Source organism: Plecotus auritus, assembly GCF_963455305.1.
Source record: "Plecotus auritus genome assembly, chromosome: 7".
Taxonomy (NCBI): domain Eukaryota; kingdom Metazoa; phylum Chordata; class Mammalia; order Chiroptera; family Vespertilionidae; genus Plecotus; species Plecotus auritus.
Window position 1 is genome coordinate 96,576,390 of NC_137774.1, and position 25,179 is coordinate 96,601,568.

The 25,179-nt window shown below is 42.6% G+C and overlaps 1 protein-coding gene across 1 annotated transcript in view; it reads right to left on the reverse strand.

The window, feature by feature from the left end:
* CCDC192 (coiled-coil domain containing 192) overlaps positions 1 to 25,179 on the reverse strand; it is a 211,368-nt gene that overhangs the window by 165,571 nt on the left and 20,618 nt on the right. The window contains exon 3 of the mRNA XM_080678754.1: positions 16,344 to 16,451. Within this exon, the coding sequence (XP_080534880.1) occupies positions 16,344 to 16,451 (108 nt within the window). The remainder of the gene's footprint in view (positions 1 to 16,343; positions 16,452 to 25,179) is intronic.

Sequence of the window (25,179 nt, forward strand, 5' to 3'; positions counted from 1 at the left end):
GATGGGCTGCTTGCGTGGCTGCTGCTCCTCGAGCAGGAGTGAGCTGCATGTGTGGCTGTTGCTCCTTGGCTGGGGGTGGGCCGCTCAGCCAGCTGCTGCTCATCGGACCAGTGCAGGCTGCGTGTGGCTGCTGCCCCTCGAACTAGTGCGGGCTGCGCAGGGCTGCGCAGGGCTGCTGCTCCTTGGACAGGTGCAGGGTGCGGGCTGCACGCAGCTGCCGCTCCTCGAATGTGGGTGGGCTGCTCTTGTGGCTGCTGCTCCTCAGATGGGACGGGCTGCTCGCATCGTTGCTGCTCCTTGGATCGGGGTGCGGGTCACTCACACAGCTGCTGCTCCTTGGACAAGGGCAGGCCACGTGAGGCTGCTGCTCTTAGGCCTGGGGTGGGCTGCTTGCAGGGCTGCTGCTCTTTGGACAGGAGTGGGCTGCTCATGTGTCTGCTGCTTGTGTGGTTGCAGTGCCCTGGGCTAAAGCGTTGGGCCGGTCAGAGGGGAGCCTGCTTCCAAACTCACAGGAGCCTGCGCCCAGGGTAGCTGGATACTCGTTGACTGTGGGACCACAGCCGAGGTTGCAGGACCCTGGCAGGTGTGGCTATAGAGTCCCAGGTGTTCTCTGAGGGCACCCTGGGTGGAGGTGAGGCTGGGCTCCCAGTTACAGCAGCTCTTCCCTTCAAAAAGGCTAGGCCTCTGAGGACAAGCCAGCCTCCCGGTACTGTTTGCAATGGTAGCACACGCTGCCTAGATAGGCGAGCCCAGTTAGCCTGCCCCCGAAGGTACTGCAGAATCTAACTGTGCCTTACTCACATACACATACACACATCCCACATGACCACACACTCCTCTTTTGCTCCCTCCCTCACTCACACTCTCTCCCTCACTGCCGCCTTCTTCCTACCTCTGTAGCTGTGTCTGGGTGTTATTGACCCATTCGTGGATGGAGTTTCCTCTCCAGGTGTCTGGTTAATGTGGCTCGCTCTCTAGCTCCTGGCCAGACAGGATAAAATTCACCTCGACAAGACACAACACGAAGGGAACAAAGCACGAATATACTCACAACACCAATGACCCCACTATAAGTAACCATCTGAGAAGAGAATTAGGGGAGAGAAAAGAGAGAACAGATGATATCAAAGAGAGAGAAAAAGATAAGAGAGAAAAGAAAAAGGAGAATATATATATATATATATATATATATATATATATATATATATATATAATGCCACAGAACCAATAAGTAAACAAACAAAAAAATATAAACACCAAACATCCAGCAAAGAGGGTGGGGGCAGAATCTGTAGAGGATGAGCTTATATACAGAAAATAAGGTTAAGAATTGGATGAATATGGGAATGTCCTCAGTTCAGTGTAGAGGAAGTAGAAAGGGGATGGGTAGATAAGAAGAAATAGAATGAGAAGAAAATAATGATAATAAATTTACAAAAAAATTGATTTCAAAATTGGTATAAAAATAGTAAATAAAAATAAAATAAAATAGAGTGATGGAAAAATAATGCAAAAAGAAATAGAAAATAAAGCAAATTAAAGCAAAAAATAGAAAATAAAAACAGGGAAACTTAGAAAAAATAAGAAAAAAAAAGAGATAAAATAATAATAATAAAAAAAAAACTAAAAATGAAAAAGTGAAGTGTCATTCCTTTGGCTGGCTTAAGATCCCAGTCTCCAGCACTGTCTTTAGGCCAGTCCCTTTGGAATTTCAGGGATTATTTGGATTTTTTTTTCTTCTCAAATCCTTTTTGCTATTCAGGGTGGGATCTGGGTGTGGCTGTATTGGTTGCCTGGAAACTGGAGGAAGGGGCTATCTCTTCAGTACAAAATGGCTGTCCAGGTCCCAGGCTCAGGTATGACTCAGCATCAGATATGCTGCCACTTCTTCTGGGCCCCCACTCTCCCCAGACTCCAAGGGTCGCACTTTCTCCCTCACCTCAGCCACGGGTAAGTGTCTGTATCTGAAAGGTCCTGTGAACTAGGCTCAGGGGAGAAAGGCTCAGGCCACAGAGGGGAGAGACTGGGTCTCTGTGCACTCCTCTCCTGCCGGTGCTGCGCGGTCTGGCCAGCCCTTCAGGCTGCACCCTCTGGGTTCAGCCTTTCGTGACTGTGGACCCAGTTCTAGAATCCCCCTGTGGTCCAGCAGTCCTGTTGCCCTTCTTTCCACAGTCAGACACTGTGCCTGTCCCCAGGGACACGGCTTGGTGCTGTGTGGGTTCCCTCAGGGGTCTGGCAGACTCGCCTGCCCAGCTCCTTGATTTTACCCTTTTCCAGGGATCCTATGCCCTTCCTGACTGCAAACTGTCTCACCCACTGAGTCTCCTTCGCCAGTTCAGGTTGGATGTTATTTGTTTCAGCTGTTCTTTCTATCTGCTCCAGGACAAGGCTCAGGACACGTCTGTCTGTTCCGCCGCCATTTTGTCTCTCTCTTGTCTGTCTTTTCTTCAATCCTTCACCACCCCTCCTCAGGTTCACCCTTGGCCATGATGGCATGGCACAACTCTTCCACTCAAGTCTTGAATCCTCAAAGTCATCAATGAGGGTTGGAATCAACTTCTTCCAAACTCCTGTTAATGCTGGTAGTTTGACCTCTTCCCATGAATCATGAATGTCCTTAATGGCATCTAGAATGGTGACTCCTTTCCAGGTTTTCAATTTACTTTGCCCAGATCCATCAAAGGAATCACTATCTGTGGCAGCGATAGCCTTACAAAATGTATTTCTTAAATAATAAGTCTTAAAAGTTAAAACTTCTCCTGATCCATGGACTGCAGAACACTAATCTTATTGTGCATCTCCCTCAGAGCTCTGGGTGAACAGGTGTATAATCAATGAGCAGTAATATTTTGAAAATTTTTTTTCCCTGAGTATAGGTCTCTACACTGGGCTTAAGATATTCAGTAAACCATGTTGTAAAGAAATGTGCTGTCAACCAGGCTTTGTTGTTCCATCTATAGAGCACAGGCAGATTAGATTTAATATAACTCTTAAGAGCCATAAGAGTTTTGCAATGGTACATGAGCATTGGCTTCAACTTAAAGTCCCCAGCTGCATTACTCCTTAACAAGAGCGTTGGGTTGTCCTTTGAAACTTTGAAGACAGGTATTGACTTCTCTCTAGCTATGAAAGCCCTAGACAGCATCTTCTTCCAATATAAGGCTGTTTGTCTACATTGAAAAGCCCTTGTTTATTGTAGCCACCTTCATTATCTTAGCTAGGTCTTCTGGATAACTTGCTGCAGCTTCTACATCAGCACTTGCTGCTCCACCTTGAAGTTTTGTGTTTGAAGATGGCTTCTTTCCTTAGAACTCACAAACCAACCTCTTCTAGCTTCAAAACTTGTCTTCTGCAGCTTCCTCACTTCTCTCAGCCTTCTCAGAATTGGATTAGGTGTTGGTTTAAGGGAATGTTGTAGCTGGCTTAATCTACTCTCCAGACCACTAAAGCTTTTTTCCTGTTACAATAAGGTTGTTTCACTTTCTTATCGTTTGTGTAATCACTGGAGTAGCACTCTTAATTTCCTTCAAGAACTTTTCCTTTGCGTTCACAACTTGGCTCACTGTTTGGCATGAGAGGCCTAGCTTTTGGCCTATTTCAGCTTTTGACATGCCTTACTCACTGAGTTAATCATTTCTAGCTTTTGATTTAAAGTGAGAGACCTGCAACACTTCCCTTCACTTGAATACTTAGAGGCCGTTTTAAGGTTATTACTTGGTCTAATTTTAATATTGTTGTGTCTCAGGGAATAGGAAAGCCCAAGGAGAGGGAGAGAGACAGGGCATGGTCAGTTGGTGGAGTAGTCAGAACATGTACAACATTTATCAAATAAATTTGCTGTTTTATATGAGCAAGATTTGTGGCATTCCACCCCAAACAATTACAATTATATCATCAGAGATAACTGGTCACAGATCACCATAACTAATATAATAATAATAAAATTTTTTACATATTGTAAGAATTACCAAAATGTGACACAGAAATGCAAAGTGAGCAAATGTTGTTAGAAAAACAGCACCAACAGATGATTGATATAGGGTAGCCACACATCTTTAATTTGTAAAAAATATAATATCTATAATGTGCAATAAAGAAAAGCACAATAAAATAAGGTATGCCTGTAATTGAAATGTAGTGGCAGGGCCCATGTATAGAGAGTCCTAAGATTCCTTTAATCTTCAAAAGAGATTCTTTGGGCCTTATGAATTGATAAGAATACCAGAGAGAAATGAGACATGGGAAAACGTGAGGCAATTAATCATTGGCTTTGATGTAAAGGTCAAGTGCTGGGATATAAACGTCCAAAAGCAATAATGTCAGATTCTGAGAAATCGAAGCCAACAATTGCAAGGGTCTGGGATCCATTCAAATAATGTAGCAAGTCCCTCTAATTCCAGCACATTCTCAAAGCACTTTTTTGGGATAGGGAACATACTTACCCTGTTGGTAGGACTCTCAGGGTTGACTCAGGAAATGCATTATGCTATCATTGAGTTTCTCTCAGGGGTCTCCCTTTCTACTCAAGCCTCCTTAATGTCTGACTGCTGGAGTCTCATATCTGCTCAGTATTCAATCTTTCATGTGGCATTTGGAAAACCTCTCTGTAGACTTGTGAGAGAATAATCGTGAAAAAGGCCAATAACCTTTTAGTATTGGCCAATAACCTTTTATGCAAATATTTTCAACTTTGATTATCCCCTGAAGGGTATCAGAGACTGCCTGTCACTACATATCTATTCAATAATGCTGAGAGACTTGTATTTATACAACCCCAAATATAAACATTAAACTCTTCTTGAGGCTAATAAATGAGATCTTCATTCACATAACACATGGTCATACAAAATTTTCTCTCTGAAATCCCAGGGACTAAAAAATGGGGGGGAAGAAGAAAAGTTTCTTTCTATCCCCTTTCTCACCCTTTAATGTCTCCTCAGCTACAGTTGGTATAATGGAAAGAGCATGAGCTTTGATATCAGGGAGATAAGTGGATAAATCTTAACTTGATTTGAGACCTCAGGGAAGTCACTCTCTGTATTTCTTCCATGAGGCATATGGTGTAGAGGAAGATACAAACAGACAATTATAGTTGGTGGGGGTGGAGAACTGGGAGAGAAATTATGAGAGCACCTGGGAAGAACAGCTAATCCAAACTTGAAGGAGAAAGAAAAGCATTTTGAAGGAAGTAGCATGCAATTGATGGATAAATTGGTTGGAATTTATTTGATAACTAGTGGCCCGGTGCATAAAATACGTGCACGGGGGCAGGGGGTGTCCCTCAGCCTAGCCTACACCCTCTCCAATCTGGGACCCTTCGAAGGATGTCCTACTGGTGGTTTACAGGGATCGGGCCTAAACTGACAGTCGGACATCCCTCTCGCAATCTGGGACTGCTGGCTCCTAACTGCTCACCTGCCTGCCCGCCTGATTGCCCCTAACCACTCTGCCTGCCAGCCTGCTCACCCCCAAATGCCCCCCTGCCAGCCTGATCACCCCCAACTGCCCCCCCCCATGCCAGTGTGCTTGCCCCCAACTGCCTCCCCCCGCTGGCCTGCTTGCCCCCAACTGCCACCCCCTGCTGGCCTGCTTGCCCCCACCTGCCCTCCCCACTGGCCTGCTCACCCACAACTGCCCCCCTGCTGGCCTGATCACTCCAAACTGCCCCCCCCCCACTGGCCTGATCACCCACAATTGCCCTCCCCTCTTGGCCTCTAACTGCCTCTACCTTGGCCCCACCACCATGGCTTTGTCCAGAAGAATGTCCGGAAGGTCTCCTGGAAGGTCTCCCAGTCTAATTAACATATTACCCTTTTATTAGTATAGATAGAGGCCTGATGCATGGGTGGGGGCAGGCTGGTTTGCCCTAAAGGGTGTCCCAGATCAGGGTGGGGGTTCCCTTGCTTGGGGAATGGGGCGGCCTGGGCAAGAGGCCTGTGGTGGTTTGCAGGCCGACCATGCCCCCATGGGGTGAGGGTCCCTGCTGGGGGTGTGTGGCCAGCCTGGGTGAGGGGCTGTGGGCTGTTTTCAAGCTGGCCACACCTCCTTCAGGGTGGGGGTTCCCTCTGGGGTGCCTGGCCAGCCTGGGTGAGGGGCTGATGTCTGTTTGCAGGCTGGCCATGCCCCCAGCAGGGAACCTTCACCCTATGGGGGCATGGCCAGCCTGTGTGAAGGGCTGATGGCTGTTTGCAGGCTGGCCACGCCCCCCAGCAGGGACTCTTACTCCATGGGGGCGTGGCAAGCCTGGGTGAGGGGCTGAGGGCTGTTTTCAGGCTGGCCACACCCCCTTCAGGGTGAGGGTCCTCCACTGGGGTGCCTGGCCAGCCTGGGTGAGGAGCTGATGGCTGTTTGCAGGCTGGCCAGGCCCCTCAGTGGGGACTCTTACTCCATGGGGGCGTGGACATCCTGGTTAAGGGGCTGAGGGCCATTTTCAGGCTGGCCACGCCCCCTGGCAACCCAGGCTCCCAGCCCCACCTTGACTGGAGGCCAGGGCGGGCAGGAAGCTTGGCTTCCTTCATTGCCGGGGGCAACCCAAGCCTCCTGCTTGCTCCAGCTCCATGGCCGCTGCCATCTTTGTTGGGTTAATTTGCATACTCACTCCTGATTGGCTGGTGGACATAGCGGAGGGATGGTCAATTTGCATGTTTCTCTTTTATTAGTGTAGATGGGAAGTGGGTAAGAGGAGGTGGTGGAAACAGAGTAATTATAGTCAGAAGCAGAGAGAGAAGAATGTTTAATTAAAACTTGGCTCTAAGGAAAAAGGCCTTTGTTTCTTCATACGTGAGAAAGGTAATGGAGAATATGGTACATTCAAAAAATTGAAAGTGGTGTAATTGTGATATGCAGGGAGTGCTGTAAAATAAAGCTGAAAAACAAGCAGAGAGTTCAGACTACAAATGCTTATGAGATCTGCTAAGGAGTATAGATTTGACCCTGACAGTAAAAGGGCGGGGGGTGGGGGGGTGGGTGCTAATTAGGATTTAAGCCAAGGAAAAATATGAGGTGTGTGTTGAAGAATCTTCACTCGGGCTGTAGTGTTGAGAAGCCATTAAACAAGGGGATATGCGAGAGGAACAGATCTGGGGCAGGCAGCTAAGGTGCAGGTGGAGTTTGAATTAACTGTGACCTTGGTGGAGATATGTAGTAGGCAGAGTATGGGGTCAAGAAGAAGATCAGACTATCTTTGAGAAAATCTTATGAAGAAAATACAGGTTATGCCCATGCAAAAAGATCCCTACTTTTATCAACAGAGCCATGACTCAGAAGGCACAAGGCCTTTTGCTTTTTCTTAGACAAGAAAGTCACATTTATTAGCACCCAGTCAGCTATTTTAAACTAACCTCTGATCTTGACATTTACAAGCAAAAGGAAGTCTTTAGTTATGTAACAAACCAGCAGTCCATGCATCCCTCCTGTAACAACAATAACAACAGAAGTCCATTTGTCATTGTGCCTGACTCTATTCAAAACAACACATCTCTTCACTAGCTTGGATTTTTTCCCTTACATTCTCTGAGGCTGCCAATTGATGTCTGACAATCCAGTAAGGGGGTGAAGATTGACATCTGCTTAGATAGGAGTGTGTGTGTGTGTGTGTGTGTGTGTGTGCACACACATGTTTTAAAAGGAAACTCTTCTGCTATAAAATTAACCAGAATTAAATTATTTAACAAAATTCCCCAGTAACTACATTTTTATGATGATAAGGAAACCCATGCCAGGTCAAACAAATGGCTTGTGATTTTATGGCATTAAAGTAGACTTCCAAATAGATTGGAAAACAAAAACTCATTCACAAAAACTCATGATTTCAGATTGGCATATCAAGCATAATTTCTGAGCATTTGCAGAAATGAATACTCCTACCAAGGGCACAGTACTTATTTCAAACAAACTTGACATCAACAGACCCACTGTTGCATTTAAACAATGAAAAAGAACCAGGACATTTTTTGCAGGGGGTGGGGGGGGGGCAGGCCTCTGAGCATTGCAGGGCCACCACGCCTGTCCTCAGCTGCTTGTGTCTAGACCAGGGGTGGGCAAACTTTTTGACTCGAGGGCCACAATGGGTTCTTAAACTGGACCGGAGGGCCGGAACAAAAGCATGGATGGAGTGTTTGTGTGAACTAATATAAATTCAAAGTAAAGGAGCGGAGGGGAGAGCAAGAGAACCGGATAGAACAGCCGGATCCGGCCCGCAGGCCGTAGTTTGCCCAAGGCTGGTCTAGACTGACTTTATTTGAGTGAAAAATAGACATCTACTTGTTCAGGCCATTTTTATTTGAGTTGTTTGCTTTATGTACCCAAAACTAACCCTACCTAATTCATCAGTTCCTGTGTTTGTGGGGCACATGGCAAGGGTGAATGCGGCAAATCTCTTTGAGCCACTTATACACATATTCAAAAGTCTAAAAATTTGCTGGAGATCTATATTCTTTCTGTTCTTAAACTTAAAGGAAATACAGACTGACAAATCTCAGAGGGAAGGGGTGGGGATAGAGGGGCAGGATTAGCCAAAGAACTTACATGCACATATGCACATAGGCCCATGGACACAGACCATAGTGTGGTGAAGGCCTGGGTGGGAGGGGGGTGGGCAGAAGTGGGGTGGATCAGGGCAAAGGGGGAAAAGAGGGGCATCTGTAATACTTTCAACAATAAAGATAAAATTTTAAAAAGAAAGTATAGATTGAACATGGAGAGGCAAATAATGGGAGTTTGTTTTAGAGTCTTAGGTATAAAATGATGAATAACTTTTGGTTATTAAAGTCAAACATACTAGTCTTTTGTCTTTGTGTTTGCTTGCTTATTATACTGAGTGCTAAAGGTAAATGATCAGCTAGAAGATTTATTCAAACCCCAGCTATTGCATAAGTAGGAGAGGTTCATTGTGATTCTCACACTAAGAAAGGTGTGGGTAAAGGACCTGGGAGACTGAATTTAAGTTCCACCTCAAAAATTTACCTGGGGTTTCCAAATAACAGTACCTCATGAAAATCACAATTATAGAGCAATGGAATAGAATTGAGAGTCTAAAGCAGCCGTGGGCAAACTACGGCCCGCGGGCCGGATCCGGCTGTTCTATCCGGTTCTCTTGCTCTCCCCTCCGCTCCTTTACTTTGAATTTATATTAGTTCACACAAACACTCCATCCATGCTTTTGTTCCAGCCCTCCGGTCCAGTTTAAGAACCCATTGTGGCCCTCGAGTCAAAAAGTTTGCCCACCCCTGGTCTAAAGTGTTATATATCTATAAACAATTGAGTTTTGATGAGGCTGCTAAGACCCTACAATGAGGAGAGAATTATCTCTTCAACAAATGGTTCTGGGAAAACTGGATATCCACATGCAAAAGAACATAAAAGTTACCAAGACAAAGCACTATGTACAACAGTATGGTCAAGGGGTTGAATGAGCCAGGCAGAGACTGCAACTTGCCAGGCTAATATCTATTTTCCTCTTCGTAATAAAAGAATCCCCATGCTCTTGGAATGGCAGTGTGTCCAAGTAAATATCCACATTTTTTAGTCCATGGGAATAGCAGTGGTCAGGGATATATCAAAATTTGTTAAGGGAGTTTTTGAGAAAAGCTCTTAAGGGGCTGCTCAGCTGGCAGCTGTCTATCCCTGTTTTGTACTTGCCTTTTCCTTCTTCATGCTGCCTGACATGTGACTAGAATGGCTGCAGCCACAGCTGCATCTTGGACTTTGAGGCTGGAAGCCTTGTCTGTGAATACCTGAGGAGACAAGGCCCAGGCCTCTGAGCATTGCGGGGCCACCACGCCTGTCCTCAGCTGCTTATGTCTAGACTGACTTTATATGAGTGAAAAATAGACAACTACCTGTTCAGGCCATTTTTATTTGAGTTGTTTGCTTTATGTACCCAAGACTAACCCTACCTAATTCATCAGTTCCTGTGTTTGTGGGGCACATGGCAAGGGTGAAGAGGAACCTGGGCCTGTAGGATTGTGTTAGGGCTGGAACTTAGCTTCAACTTGGAGTGGAAACTTGCTAGAAATGAAAATTCTTGATCCCCCACCCCAGATCTCCTGAGTCAGAAACTGGGAATAGAGCCCAGTCTAACAAGCCCTCCAGGTTCCAGTTTGGGAACCAAGGTAAGTTCTTGTTGTTCAGAATTGCTTGAGTAGGAAACTTCTTTTAAATGGCTTTGGCCTGTGACCACATGTTCTTAAGAATAGGGGCAATGAATTTTAAAAATATTTAGGTTCTAACATCAGCTTCACTGCTTATTACCTGGATGACTTGGGCAAATGACTTAATGTTTTTAAGTCTCATTTTCTTCCTGGGGTTATAATAATAGAGCCCCTCAGAGGGTTCTTGTGCGGATCACATGGAATATCTATAAATCTCAGCAGAGTACCTGGAACACTGTAGGTGCTTAATAAATGTCAGTTCCTTCACTCACTGTCTATCATTTATGATGCATAGCAGGCACACATTCCTGCAGGATCCGAGCTTAGACACCCCCTCACTGCATCCTCTTTCACTCTTTGTCCTCATTATTGCTCCTATTATTCTTTAAAATGGAAGTGAACCTTAGGCAGGGAGATGGGGCGGGGGGAGGGAGGGTAAGAAAAAGAATCTTTTTCGAATGTTACATAAATGGTCAAGTTCACTACAGAGTGAGGATACTGGAAGGCACTGTTACAAGTTTTATTTTTGGCCTTCGGCAACGTTCCTCACCAGGTAAGGAGAAAAATTATATTGCACTGCCATATAAGCTATTACTAAGAAGAAAAAGGTTCATATGTGTTTTTCCAAAAATTGGGAAATAAAGCGATCACAGTCATCTCCATTGAAATCTCTTTGTGTTTTGGGTATCACCAATACCTCTCTCTTTATGAAAACAAAAGGGGCAACATTATTTTTATGCTCCAAAGGTCATAAAGGTTCTCCTTGCTGTGTCTTGTCTCATTCCTACCTGAAAATAAAAGGCTAGAGTAAAGGTCAGGTCCCCCCCGCCCCCCACCCCCCACCCCCACCTAAACATTCCACTTCCTAGCTTTTGCATCAATTCATGACATCTCTTTCCCAGCTAGTATTTATTATGTAAACAATATTAATATGTAACTAATATTTTGCTGGGTATGGTATCTAGAAGCTGCTTGAAGCTAATTCTGACTACATAGTTGTTATTGGACTCACCTCCTTGGTGGGGAATAATCACAGATCCCCCCATTCTCCAATTTCCTTAAGAAAACCCTGCAATGACCAGACACAAGCACTGCTCCCAGGCTGGGCAAAATCAGAGAATGGGAAAAACAAACAAAAGGCCAAAGAGATGATGCAGAAAAGAACAAGATTAGCTACGTAAGTCCCTTTACCAAGTGAAAAGCTGAGAAAGAGAAGAAGAGAAAGTAGGTGGTGAGAAAGCCAAGTGGAGACAAGGGAGCTGGGGTAGGGAGGGTGACTTTCCTTGGTTGAAAGACTGTAAGATTGTGAGGGCTGGGGAAGAGCTGTTGTGTTATGTTTGGGTAGCTTTCAAACACTTTGAGAGACATTAATAAAAAAAGAAATGTCTTACATACACACACACCAGCCAATGGCACGAAGAATCACACAGTTTAATTATGACCACTGTCATGAGTACAGCTAAGTGAACCTGTATTGAGAACCTACTAAGAGCGAGATACACTTATTTAATCCTCACAACAGCCCTATGAAACCAGTATGTTTACCCCCTTCTAGATAAGACAGCTGTGACTCAGAGAAATTACGTGAATCGTCCAAGGTCATAAAACTAGCATGAAATGGAGTAGGAACAAAGCCTGTGCTCTTTGGGGCCTGCTGCTGGGAGCTGGGGAACCAGAAGCACCTCAGGTACTATCTCACCCGTGCATCGTGTGCACTGTGGTGTCTCTGCATCTCTGCTCCATTGTGAAACTTGGGGTTTTCCTGACATTTTCTCAGCACAAAAGCTGTGGGATGTTTGCTTGTGTAAGGTCGAAAATGCAGCCCACCAGCGCGACTTTGTCCCTCCCATTGCACAGGTGATAAACGCCAGTACACATGCAAAAACCACTGTTATGCGTTGCTCCAGAAACCTTTTTACTCTTCTTTTCTTCTCTTCCTTAACACTATTCCCTTTTTCCTACCCCCCACTTCGAGTTCTTTATCTACTACTCATTTCCAGGCATTTCCTTTCACTGATCTTAAACTATCTATATAAAAGCCTAAGCGACCACCACAACCAAATGAACGACTGAACAGGCTGCGTGGGGCAACCAGGCTGACAGGGGCGTTAGTGAGAGATGACCAAATGACTGAGTAGCAGGCTGTGTGGGGCGACCAGGCCGGTGGGGGGGGGGGCAGTTGGGGGTGATCAGGTCAGCAGGCAGAGGCAGTTAGGGGTGATCAGGTCAGCAGGGGGGCAGTTAGGGGTGACCAGGCCAGTGGGGGGGGCAGTGAGGGGCAATCAGGCAGGCAGGCAGGTGAGCAGTTAGAAGCCAGCGGTCCAGGATTGCGAGAGGGATATCTGACTGCCGGTTTAGGCCCGATCCCTGGGATAGGGCCTAAACCGGCAATCAGACATCCCCCGAGGGGTCCCGGATTGGAGAGGGTGCAGGCTGGGCTGAGGGGACCCTTCCCCCTCGCACACCCCCGCACAAATTTCATGCACCAGGCCTCTAGTAGAAAATACAATCAAGTATTTTCTTTAGCAAAACTTGGTAATGTTTTGTGTTCTTTACTATTGTAACCCAGGACAAGAGTTGGATTCTTATGACCCTTTTTTACTCTGTCCAACTAAATTGCTGCAAACTTGCTTATTATAGCTATGAATAGCCCAGATTATAAGCCATAATTGCAAATTATCCTGATCTCATATTTTTTTTCTGTTTGACAATGGTGACATGACTGCAGAGAAATAAAGAATAATTGTTAGCTAGAGGGGAGCCAACAAGAGTTCTGTTTACTATGTGACCTCACAATCTCTTTATTTTCTCATTATTTCTAAGCTTCTTTCTTCCTTTTTTTAAAATCATAGTGAAACAACAGAGACCTTGCTGAAAGTAACCTTAGAAAGGTTCAATGTTGGTCTTGAGGCCCAGGACCAACAGATTCTTATTGTAGACTAAACTCCAGGCATCTATACTTTTCATTCTGAGTTAATTTTCTGTTCTTCTCTAAGAGGCAAAGCCAGGGATAACATTTTGGCTGATAGTGAGATTTCCCTTTTCTCAAAGGCAGAATCCACTGATTGACCACACCATGAGCTTCCAACTCCCTAGTTACAGCACAAATCTTTGTTCCCGCCGTTTCCTCTGCTGTCCTCTACCCACCCATTTCTAGCCCACTAGGCCAGCATATCTGGCCGGCATATCTGTGCTCAGCCACAGGGCTGGCAATTTTTATTCCCGGTGAAAGCCAGCTAGCATTCTCATCATCTTTGTGACAAATCATGATATTTAAAAGAAGCCTTAAGATGTATACATGTATACAGGCATAAATATTCCTACACACAAACACACACACACACACACACACACACACACACACACACTCATCATTGTCTTGAATACTAAAGACAGTTTCTCTTTCTGCAACCACTTAGTGACATAGCCTGCTAAGGAAGACAGTGGCACCCAGTGGACAAATGTTTGATTGTTTGAGACAGGTGTTCCATGCTGAAATATTCTCGTATCTTAACCTTAAGAACTGTCAGTTGCTCCCCTTCCCTTTCACTATCCTTCTGTCTTCCCATTTTTAAAATATCTACTGAATTTACAAATGGGGAGGGGGAGTGGAATGTTCTTAGAGTTCTTACCTTTTCAAGAATAAGACTAATCGGCCCTAACTGGTTTGGCTCAGTGGATAGAGCGTCGGCCTGTGGACTCAAGGGTCCCAGGTTCGATTCTGGTCAAGGGCATGTACCTTGGTTGCAGGCACATAGCCAGTAGGGAGTATGCAGGAGGCAGCTGATCGATGTCTCTCTCTCATCAATGTTTCTGGCTCTCTATCCCTCTCCCTTCCTCTCTGTAAAAAATCAATAAAATATATTTAAAAAAAAATAAGACTAAATGAAAACACTGGAAGAAGCAACAATTTCAGGATTAAATTCTCTGAGAACAGTGTCTATATTTGATTAACCCATTTCAACAGTAACAGTGTAGACAGCCAAACCTAGTAAAATACTCAACTTTTAATTAAAGATGTAATATTGAAAATGCTTGCCATGTGCTTTTGTTTTTTTACACATTGTACCCTCCTTTTTCTCAAAACGTTGCCAACTTCCAATCAAATTCACTTGGTTATGCAAATTTGGCAACTCCAAGGACAATACTTCAGGAAAATAACACAGATTCTGCAACTTAATGATATTGTGCAGTTTATCTGGGAGCCATACAAATGCTGATTTTTACTCTCTACATCTTTCATCGATTGTTTTGGTTGTGAACCTCTTGGGTAGAGAAGCCCCAAGTATATATCTATCGTCCTTTCTGAAACACCTAACTAGCATCTTACTCACGCTAGGTATAAAGAAGATAAGTAAAATCCAGTTTCCATTTCATATATTGAATCTTCTAAACGCTGAAAAAAAAATGGGTCTAATTTTTTGATGTTACATAAAGGGATTATTGAGTTAAGTATCTTAAATATTAGGGGCTCTTTGTATTGAATAAAATATTTTATAAAGAAAAAGAGGATTGAGTTCTTTATGGGTGAATTGAATTTTACTGATTTAAATGAGAAATAACTAAAGACATTCAATTACACAATAAACATATATCTTAGTGCAAAAGTTAATACCAGCTGGGGTGGCCTCTTTTAGTTAGCCATTCAAAATTTCTTCCAGTATGGAGGTTAAGAAATTCTTAGTTTTTTTTCCTTTGAAATGGTGCCTATGTTCATTATTATTATTATTTTTTCATAATATTGCCACAGTTTTAAGGCTTGTTTTTATTTATTTTAGAGAAAAGACCAGTTGGCAAGCCAGGGTTATGGCTTGCTGCTGACATGGAAACTTTCCCAAATGGCTCTGGAGCTAGGGCAGCACCTTTCACTAAATGATGTAAGTCCTCCATGACCCTTTGCATCAATCACATTTAGTCAGTAAACAATACACATATCCTGGCCCTGGCCAGGTACCTCAGTAAGTTAGAGCATCGTCCCGATTTGCTAAAGTTGTGAGTTAGATCCCTGGTTAGGGCACATACAACCAACCAATAAAAGCATAAATAACTGGAACAACAAATCAATGTTCCACTTTCTTCTTTCCTCTTTCTCTAAAATCAATAAATAAATGAAAATAGACGCACACACAAAAACACATCCCAAATTAAGACATACGCTCTTTTGGTAAATTGAAAAAGAAACAGAGGCCATGTGTGTGTGTGCCACTACCTTCCATGTTAATTATACTTATTTTTCTCACAACACAACATCTTTCCCCCTAGTTTCTGCAAAAATTCTTGTAAAATGTCATGCAATCAAATTTTGCTGGGCAAACCTTTCTTATGAAAAACAAAAATAACTCTTAAAATTGTTTTTCAAAAATTTCTAAGAATATGTTATTAAAGCGTATCAATCCATGATAAGTCAATAGACGTTTATAACATTTCAGAGTGTCTGCTGTCCATTTTCCTCCACTGCCGGTCACCAACAGTGAGCAGTGGGCTCTGTAGGCCTCAGTCTCTAGGCAGCTTTGTTCTCTGGGGCTGAGCTCCCTGCCCAGGAGAAAGGACAACAGTAATTTTGGGATTTGCACCACACACTGTGCTGTTGCAAAGTGTAATCCTATTGGGAAATGGTCCAGGCCCTGGGCTGAGCTTTATTGATACCCACACTCCCTGTGTCTGACGTCAGAGACCTGCTGTGTACGCAGGTCCCCTATAAAGCACCCAGGCTGCCCAGCATGGGCGGGGCTCCTCCTAGGACCTGCCTGGCTTCTGTGAGTTTCTAAAGATCGAGAGGGAAGCCAGTATTTGGAAAATTCTCTTTCCTCAAATCATTTGAGAAAATTTCTTCTGTGTGGTTCCTATAGGTTTTTATTTTACCTTTGGGCTTATCTGTTTATAATGCAAATATGCTTCACTTATTCAGGAAAACCACTCGCTTAAAGATCACTTGCCTGACTCATGGGCTGTGGTGAATGAAAATCAAAATATAATCATAAAAGGAGTTGTAAAGGCTGAAACGGTCCATTCAGATTAAAGTAATTATTGCTTTATGTAAAATGAATGAAATGCTTTATGTATGTGTGCACACGTGTGCGCGAGTGTGTGAGTGTGTGAATAATTGCAGAGGTTACAGCACATATTTAGATTGACACTTGCTCTACTGAACACTAAGAAACACCTCTTTCCATCACCAATGATGGGCATTACCTGCTCAGATAAAGCTTTAGTCTTTTCTTCCGCTTCCTTCAGGCAAACCTCCAAGGACTTGAGATGTGCCAAAGTAAACGTCATCTGTCCAGTTTCCAGGGACTCTTTCTTTAAAATAACAACCAAGTATTACTTTTTGACAGAGATAATTTCCTGAGCATGTCTCAAACAACTTTAAGGACTAAGGATAGGCTTCATAAACTCATACACATCATCTCTTTTTCTTCTTCAACACAGGAATAAAACCATGAAACATTACAAAAGCAATAGCTTTATTTAACATTTAGTTCCTAAAGGCAGGGTAAAAATGCATATTAAAGTGTAACAATGAATAGTTTTAAAAAGTTCAAATAAAATTTCTCATGTTGGAATTTGGTCGTATGGCAACTTTTATTCTTGATACAAAACAAAACAAAACAAAACAAAACAACTTTCCCTCAAGAGGTTACAACCAAAATTTTACATTCCTAATAAGAGATGTCACCAAGAACTCCTACAACCTTAAACATTCACCTATCTTGAGAAACAGTCATTTGAATTCAGAGCACTCTTGTTTCCTGTCATTTTCTTATCAGAGGTTCCATTAAAGCAAATATACCACCCGGTTTAGAATCAGACCATCCTTCCCCAGAACACAGCTAATACGGCTCAAATCAGCAGATGTGTAAAATGGTTCAAAAGTTGCTTTTTCTCATCTAAAAGCAGAAGAGTATGCAAAATTGGCATGGACTTAGCAGTTGCTGGCCCCCTGAGACTGGAGTGCTTACTGCCTACTCTTTGGCTACTGAGATAATTAATTAAAATTATGTACAACATAAAAAGTTAAAACGGAATACTTGCTGCTCTGGTTTTTCCCCTTTGCTTTAGGAGCCCACCGATTTTACGTATGTGCATTTCCTGATGATACAATAGAGCCATCTGGTGGCAAATGGAACCAGCCATGAAAATAGAGCATCCATTCAGTTCTTACAGTTGTTCATGTAGCACTCTGACCCTTAGGGCCATGCCACAGGCCTCAGATATGAATGACACTCATGAGCAAGGAGTAGCTCTAAACAGCCTGGCTCCCAGTGGCTGCAAATCTCCTCCAAAAGTTGGCTTTGGGGTGGGGGGGTGGGGGGGAATGAACATTTTGGGCTAGAGTGGTGATACTTAGGATGAACCAATGATCCTCATCATGCCACGATGACTCCAATAATTTGAAGTCATTCAAAAAAAAAATTCTCAAAAAAACTAGCCTAAAGCAAAGTTCTTTACACTTACAGGTAGTTCATGCTATAAAAACATTACATGCATAAAGGGGAAATTGTCAAGAAGCCAAATTTGTCCAAAAAGATAGGAATCCCAGATGTAGGCTACTATTTTCAAGGAGAATCTTCTGGTATCACGTAGGGTCTTTAGAGAAAGTTTAAAAATATTTTGTGAGATTGGCTAATTTGTTTCTCTAGGTCTTTTTTCTCCAAACATCCCAAATTTCCCTGGCCAAAGACTACCATTTCCAGTAAGACAAGCATTGTATACAATGCCAAATGAAACAGGCTTGACTGGAGACTGTTACGAAATAACAGGACTTTTTGTACAGGTAGAGTTAAGAAATTGTCATGTGTTGTAGAACAGAGAGAGTCCGAGCAAACAGTGAAGAATGCAGTCTGTCTTCTTTACCCCAGCTGCAAGCTATCACTCTCCCCACTCTGACTTGCCTTCTTGTCCCTTAAGGCCGTGGTCGGCAAACTGCGGCTCGCGAGCCACATGCGGCTCTTTGGTCCCTTGAGTGTGGCTCTTCCACAAAATACCACGGCCTGGGCGAGTCTATTTTGAAGAAGTGGCGTTAGAAGAAGTTTAGTTTAAAAAATTTGTCTCTGAAAAGAAATTTCAATCGTTGTACTGTTGATATTTGGCTCTGTTGACTAATGAGTTTGCCAACCACTGCCTTAAGGGAAAGATCCATAAATGTATCTTCACCGAGGTAAAAATGTCTTACTTATACAAAGGCAAGTGCTTTTTAGCTAGCGGTGGGGGGGGGGGGGGGGGGCGGCAACTCCCATTAGCCAAACAAAGGAATAAAAGGAATAAAAGTTAAATTAAGAATAATTTTAGAAATAAGTAAACACATGGGGCTAGGGGTTTTGGAGGTAGATGTGTGGTTTCAAGGATCTTAAAAAAGTTAGGTGTAGTCATTGTCCCAGTTTTGCAGGATGCAATGGCAGATGAGCAGAATGGTGGGACTTATACCATTAAGTTCATTCTGCTTCAGGCACATGTGGACACACCCTACATAAAGCAATCTATGTTTATTATCAACATGAATCTGTCTTGGTGGTTAAAATAATAGATGAATAAATTATATTCAACATGACATCACATGTTGAAAATAGATGATATACACAGGTGTTTGGGGATTGAGCCCGGGTCTGCATTTTCAAATGTTAAATTCCAGCAATTCAATTAGTTTTAGTTTTTAACTTCTACTCTTTGTCTTAAAATTTTCTACCTAAATATCAAGATGGTAATTCAGGTGGCATGTAGCTAAGATAATCAAGATGATCAAACTAAATAACTACTACAGAGTATTAATTCAATAAACTCTTTGATCACAGTATGTGTATTAAAGTTGACAGTCTACAAATTGACAAATCTTATACAAAATTGTAGGAGTAGATTATCTTTTGGCTGCATGGGTTCTCCATTTGAGAATCTGAAGGAAAACCTCTTTTTCTCTCATTTAAATTTTCTTGATTTCTCTAACCCATGTCAGTATCTTTTCATTATCCCCCTTCTTATTTTTTAAATTTATTGGAGTGACATTGGTTAATAAAATTACATAGGTTTCAAGTGCACAAGTCTATAAGTACATCATCTGTGTATTGTATTGTGTGTTTACCACCCAATGTCAAATCCCCTTCCTTACTTTTAACTTAGTATTTGTCTTTTTTAAAATATATTTTTATTGTTAATAGTATTACAGATATCTCCCATTAGTATTTCTTTGTCTTACAATGACTTTGCTCTCCTTTCTCAGCCATACAAACCCCTTCCACCCATTGAGACTGGTTCACGGTCTCTAATTGATCCACATCCTCCACCCTCCTCTGAATCCATGTGTGACACTTATAAAGGCCCCTGAGTGCAGAGGTCAGACAGCACTGCACTGAGTATCTGCTAGGAGCTAAAAAAAAATAGTTGTTCTTGATTAAAGGCTCAGCAGTCAAAAAGGTGGTTGCACCAGAAGGAGCAGTCACGCGGAGAGGCTATCACAGCTACGTCTATGAGCAATATTTTCCATGCACAGCCTAGGACGCTGACAGGGATCGGAGCCTGGGAAATTCTGCTTGCCAAGGCCAGGTGCAAGATAGGGCAGCAGAGAGCAAGAAGTTGGGTGATGTGAGGATTAAATGAGATAACACAGGTAACTGCTTAGACAGGTGCAGTGTTCAATTAATGTTACTATTAATAATTCCATTATCCTAGCTCCTTTAAAGAGAATTATTTAATATTAAAACTTGCTAGCTTATTTTTAAACCCCAGTAAAAGAAATTCCCCATGGAGATACTTTTGTAACAGCAAATGATCAAACGACAGCAGTGGGAAATCCAGTCAAGTACGCAGTCAGAACAAAGTTAATAGGTTAAATATGTGCATTCATTTAAAGGCAAGATTGCTAAATAAAGATGTGGTTACAGGCGATTTCACCTTTACAGAAGAGCATTTGACATGGGTCAGCTTGCTACAATGAAATGTTTCCAGCCATCTGAAGTTCCAGTGTCCAGGGCTCCAGCAGCCCCTGCTCAGTAATGCAGTCACTTCCTGCCAGATAACACAGGCCTTCACCACACTTTGCAATGGTCAAGCTTCTGCTTGATGAATTGTCTACTTACCACTGCAGTCTATTGTTCCCTCCCCCTGCTTGACAGGCACTGGGGGCTCTAAAATTCTTTATTCTTCTACAACCTGTTCCTATTTCTCACACAGGTTAAAGTCTTTCCCCAGGGCCCTGGCTCACCCCCTTACCCCAGGCAGATTACTGTCATACTTGCCCCCATCTTTGGTGATCAGAATTCATGTTAGAGTAGAATTTTCATCAGTCTCTTGCCCTTTTGTGCTTACCTTTTGCAATAGCTTCTTAGGCTAAAATTTCAATTTCTATTTAAGCAACAATTTAAAAACTCAATTTTCCTGATTTCAGTTCATTCTAGTGAAAACAGTATTCCTCTGTGCTTGGGGTTGCCTCAGTAGTTACCTAATGAGGTATTTTTTATTCAAAACTTGGACAAACTGCAACTTTTGTCAAAGCCCAGTAAAAAGAAGGTTCTAGAAAGTGCCCATCAATGTGACTGAAGGAGATGGCCATGGAGTGACAGAGATGAGCACTGACTAAGGAGAACCCTGGACTCTAGACAGCCACATTCTGGACTTTGCTGTGCATTTCACTTGAGCTATGTGACTTTCGGGCTGCACTTCTTGGAACCTCAGTTTTTCATCTTTAAATGATGGATGTATTGGTCAGGTCCCAGTGGGAAACAGATGGCCACTCCAGTGGCATCACTGAGGGGAATTTGATGAAGGGACTAGGTACAAAGGTGTGGACAGTGTTAAGGACACCAACAAAGAATGGTGAGGCAGCCCCTAGAAGTGAAGGTACTATTTGCCTTACCTTAAAGAGGTAGGGGAAGAGGAAAGGGGGGAGCATTATTACAGGATGGAGCTTGCGGAGAAGACCCCCTATGAGCTGAGCCTTTGGTAGAGGATATAGCCCCTGCCACCCTGGCCCAGGCAGTAGCAGTGGGTGGATCAGTGGAATAAATAAACCCACCCCATCTCTCACCTTCTGTTCTGTCTGTATCCCCCTTGTCCAACAAGAAGCCAGAGGACAAGAGAGCATGAATGACAAGTACAGAGGGACCAGCTTCCCTAGAAAATATTGGGGGGGTGTTGGAAGAGAGGGGGAATAAAGGACTTGGGGGGTGGTGGAGGGAGGTGGAGGGGGAAGGGTGGAAAGTGAATCTGGAAGGGAAAAGGGACACCTCAGGCCAAAGGGGTTTAATTATATTAGTGGGTCCCAAATGCCAGCCCATAGATCAGTGTTGAATTATGATAACATTTTCACCAGTTAGCAAGACAAAACTGAAGATTTAAAAAGACCAATTTGAAGTTTTCATGAAGCCCAATTTATTCCATTTAGAGAACTGTCCTTTATTCTGGAATCTTGATCATCCTACATATTTTGGTGTTAAAAGGATGTTTCTTTAACAAAAATGATGGTGATAGTATATGGAAATTATTGTGTTGTAGAGTTAAAGTGGAAAAGTTGGCAGTCCTATTAGACATAATCCTAATTATTTTGGGGATGAAAATTCTTGTGGGTTTGTAAAATCTAAAAGTATAGAGACCCTCTAAGTCATCTGTTAAATAATGAACTGAATGTCTTATCAGGTGGTCTTTCCAGAACTATGGTCCTTCAATTCCCTAGACCAGTGGTCGGCAAACTCATTAGTCAACAGAGCCAAATATCAACAGTACAACGATTGAAATTTCTTTTGAGAGCCAAATTTCTTAAACTTAAACTTCTTCTAACGCCACTTCTTCAAAATGGACTCGCCCAGGCCGTGGTATTTTGTGGAAGAGCCACACTCAAGGGGTCAAAGAGCCGCATGTGGCTTGCGAGCCACAGTTTGCTGACCATGGCCCTAGACCAAGTTCAAGATGGACCTGTATTTAATATCAAGTTACTTTAACAGATTCCAAGCTACTATTTTTCTAGGAAAAAACATGTTTCCAATGGTCAGACTTTCACAAAAGTTTTAACTACTTTTCCATTTCTATAGCATCACTGATAAAATAAAGGAAACATGTATTGGAAAGGAATTGTTGACTCAGATTTTAACCTATAAAAAAATCGTTGGCATGGAAGTGAAAGAGGAATGACTGCCTGACATTTGATAGCTTCATAAATAACTATAAATAATGGCTTACCCGAAACTCTGAAAAGGCCAACTCTTATTTTAATTCAGTTCAGAGCATTTCAATTTATTAAAAAAAGACTTGATTTCTTTAAAAAATGAGGAAAGAGGGAAATGAGGAGTTATTATTTACTAAATACAGTGTTTTAGTTTTGCAAGATGCAAACATTATGAAGATTAGTTGTACAAAAATGTGAACATGCTTCATACTACTGAATTGCACATTAAAAATGGTTAAAATAGTCAATTTTATCTTATAGGTATTTTACCACATTAAAAAACAACAGCAACATAAAACAAATGTATAAAGCAGGTAAATTACAGGGTGAAGGAATTAACCAATGTTTTAAAATTAATTAAACTACTCTTTACCTACTTCACAGGATTGTTGTGAGAACAAAATAAAACAAGGAGATTGAACATAATAACTATAAAATACAACATTATAAAGAAAAAAAGATGATAAGGTAATCTTACTGAAGGAAGAATTTTGATCCCTTTGATAAAGAAAACAACCAAAAAATACTGTTTGTGCTAAATAAAATTTTGGTTTACTAGTAGTGGAGTATATAATAATGCAAATGCTTTTCCCACTTGTAAAGACAATGTTCTAAATAGTTTAGTACTTTGTGACAGCATTATTTATTTTCTTACACATCTTATGTAAGTTTAGGTTTTGAGTACTTGGATGTATTGACCAACAATGTTTTCATCCTCCCCTTGAATCCCAATGTTGTAGGAAATGTATATGCCTCTAGGAAGAAGGATTTTCAGGTAATTTTAAAAAAAGTAAAGGGGTAGAATTTTACTACCCACATTAACCAAGGCTTTTCAACTTAGCTTTATGAATAAATTATTGTTAAACTGTGTATAATCAACATCAAATATTTTATAATTAACAATATTCAGAACGAAGGTAATATTTCTGCCAGTAAAATTTAGGCTCTAAATAAGAAAACTTAAAAGATCTAAGAAATTTAACTGCAATGATAAGAAATTCTGTACTCTGATGATGTTGTTCTCAAAACCTCGCAAGGGAATCCTTAATTGAACTTGATGAACTTGATGTTTCATGAGAAACCTTTTCCATGAGACACCTCTCCCCTGTGACCCAGCCTGGCATTTGCACAGACTCCCTTCTTTACCAAGATATGAAGGAGAAATGTGTTAGGCATTCTTTTAAATCAGATAAAGGTTTAGCAACAATTTCCATAGTGCATTCCAATATGATAAGGTAAGCAGAGAACAGATGGGAGCGCTCTCTTTTGCTGTGAATTTCCACTTCTTTTAAGGTCTCACAGTCAAAATACTACTAAGAGGCATGGCCAGATTATCAGAGAAGGTGGTGTAGCGTGCCCGACATTAGCTACTCAGTGGGCCTCTATTATAGCTAATTCATCTTGCTCTCTTGGTCGGCATTTGCCATTCCATTTTGCCATTCCGATGTCTTTCCCTGTCTGGAAAATTTCCCATTTCATGAAGCCCATCTCCCCAAAGTATAAGCCAAGAACTCCCTCTTACAACATCCTTTGCAGCCAAGCTGTAGATATGTGTCTCCACCAATCAGACACACCAGCCTGAGACTTGAGTATGGAAGAAAGAGATATGAAACAGGTGTCAAGTAGAAATGGTCCAGTTGAGAGAGCCATTCTTTTTCTGAGGCTGAAGTGACAGACTTAGAAGTAATATACTCAGGGAAGTAACAAGTAATTTGGGCTTATGTCTGGTGGCAGGAGCAATTAGCTCTTCACCAGAACCTGGCAGGGTAATTGTGTATGTTTTCCAAGCCCGACTCTCCGATTCTCCTAGAGAACCTCTGAGATACCTATTATCCTTTAATAATTAATTTCCCCCTAAATACTAACTGGAATGGGTTCTGTTGATTTTAAATGTGAATCTGACTTATTATTACTTATTGTTTGTGTGACTTTAAGCAAGTAATTTATTCTGAGCCTTCAATTCCTCACCTCTAAAAATGGAAGAAATAATAACTCAGTAGGAGCTATGATGATTAAATGTGGTAATGCAGAAAAATGCTTAGCATAATGACTGATCCTTAGAAGTAAGCTTTTTAAAAAGCATCTTTTTTTAATTTATTTTATTTTTTACTTTTTTATTTTTTATCCTCATTCAAGGATATGTCTTTTTAATTGATTTTATTTATTTATTATCCTATCTAATAAAGAGGGAATATGCTAATTGAATGTCACACCCTCACAAAGATAGAGGCTCCCACAGCCAATAAGGAGGGAATATGCTAATTGACTGCCATGCCCTCAAAGATGGCAGCGCCCACAGCCACAAGATGGCGGCACCCAGTCCCCTCAGCCATGCCAGGGCAGCAGGCGCATGACACGGCCAGGCCCGCACCCAGGCGGGTCTGGCCGCTCTGCGCACCTGCCTCTGGAGTCCCGCAGTCCCCTCAGCACTCCAGCCACCCAGGGCCAGCCTGGGGCATAGGCAAGCCTCAGATGTCAGCTGCCCAGCCACCCAGGGCGGGCCTAAAGTGCAGGCAAGCCTCGGAGGGCCGCCTGAGGCTCAGGTAACCAGGGCTGGCCGAGGCTTGCACTGCCAGTAGTGGCAGCAGCAGAGGTGTGATGGGGACATTGCCTTCCCCTGATCGCCGGGTTGCCTCCCGCCCCTGAGGGCTACCGGACCGTGAGAGGGGGCAGGCAAGGCTGAGGGATCCCCCCTCTAGTGCATGAATTTTCATGCACTGGGCCTCTAGTTTTTAATAATTCTTTATTGTTGAAAGTATTACATATGTCCTCTTTTTCCCCCCATTGACCTCTTCAGCCCATCCTCACCCCAGGCCCTCACCATTCTGTGTCCATGGGCCATTAAAAGCATCTTCTGTTTAAGCTCTAGGTTTTATGTTT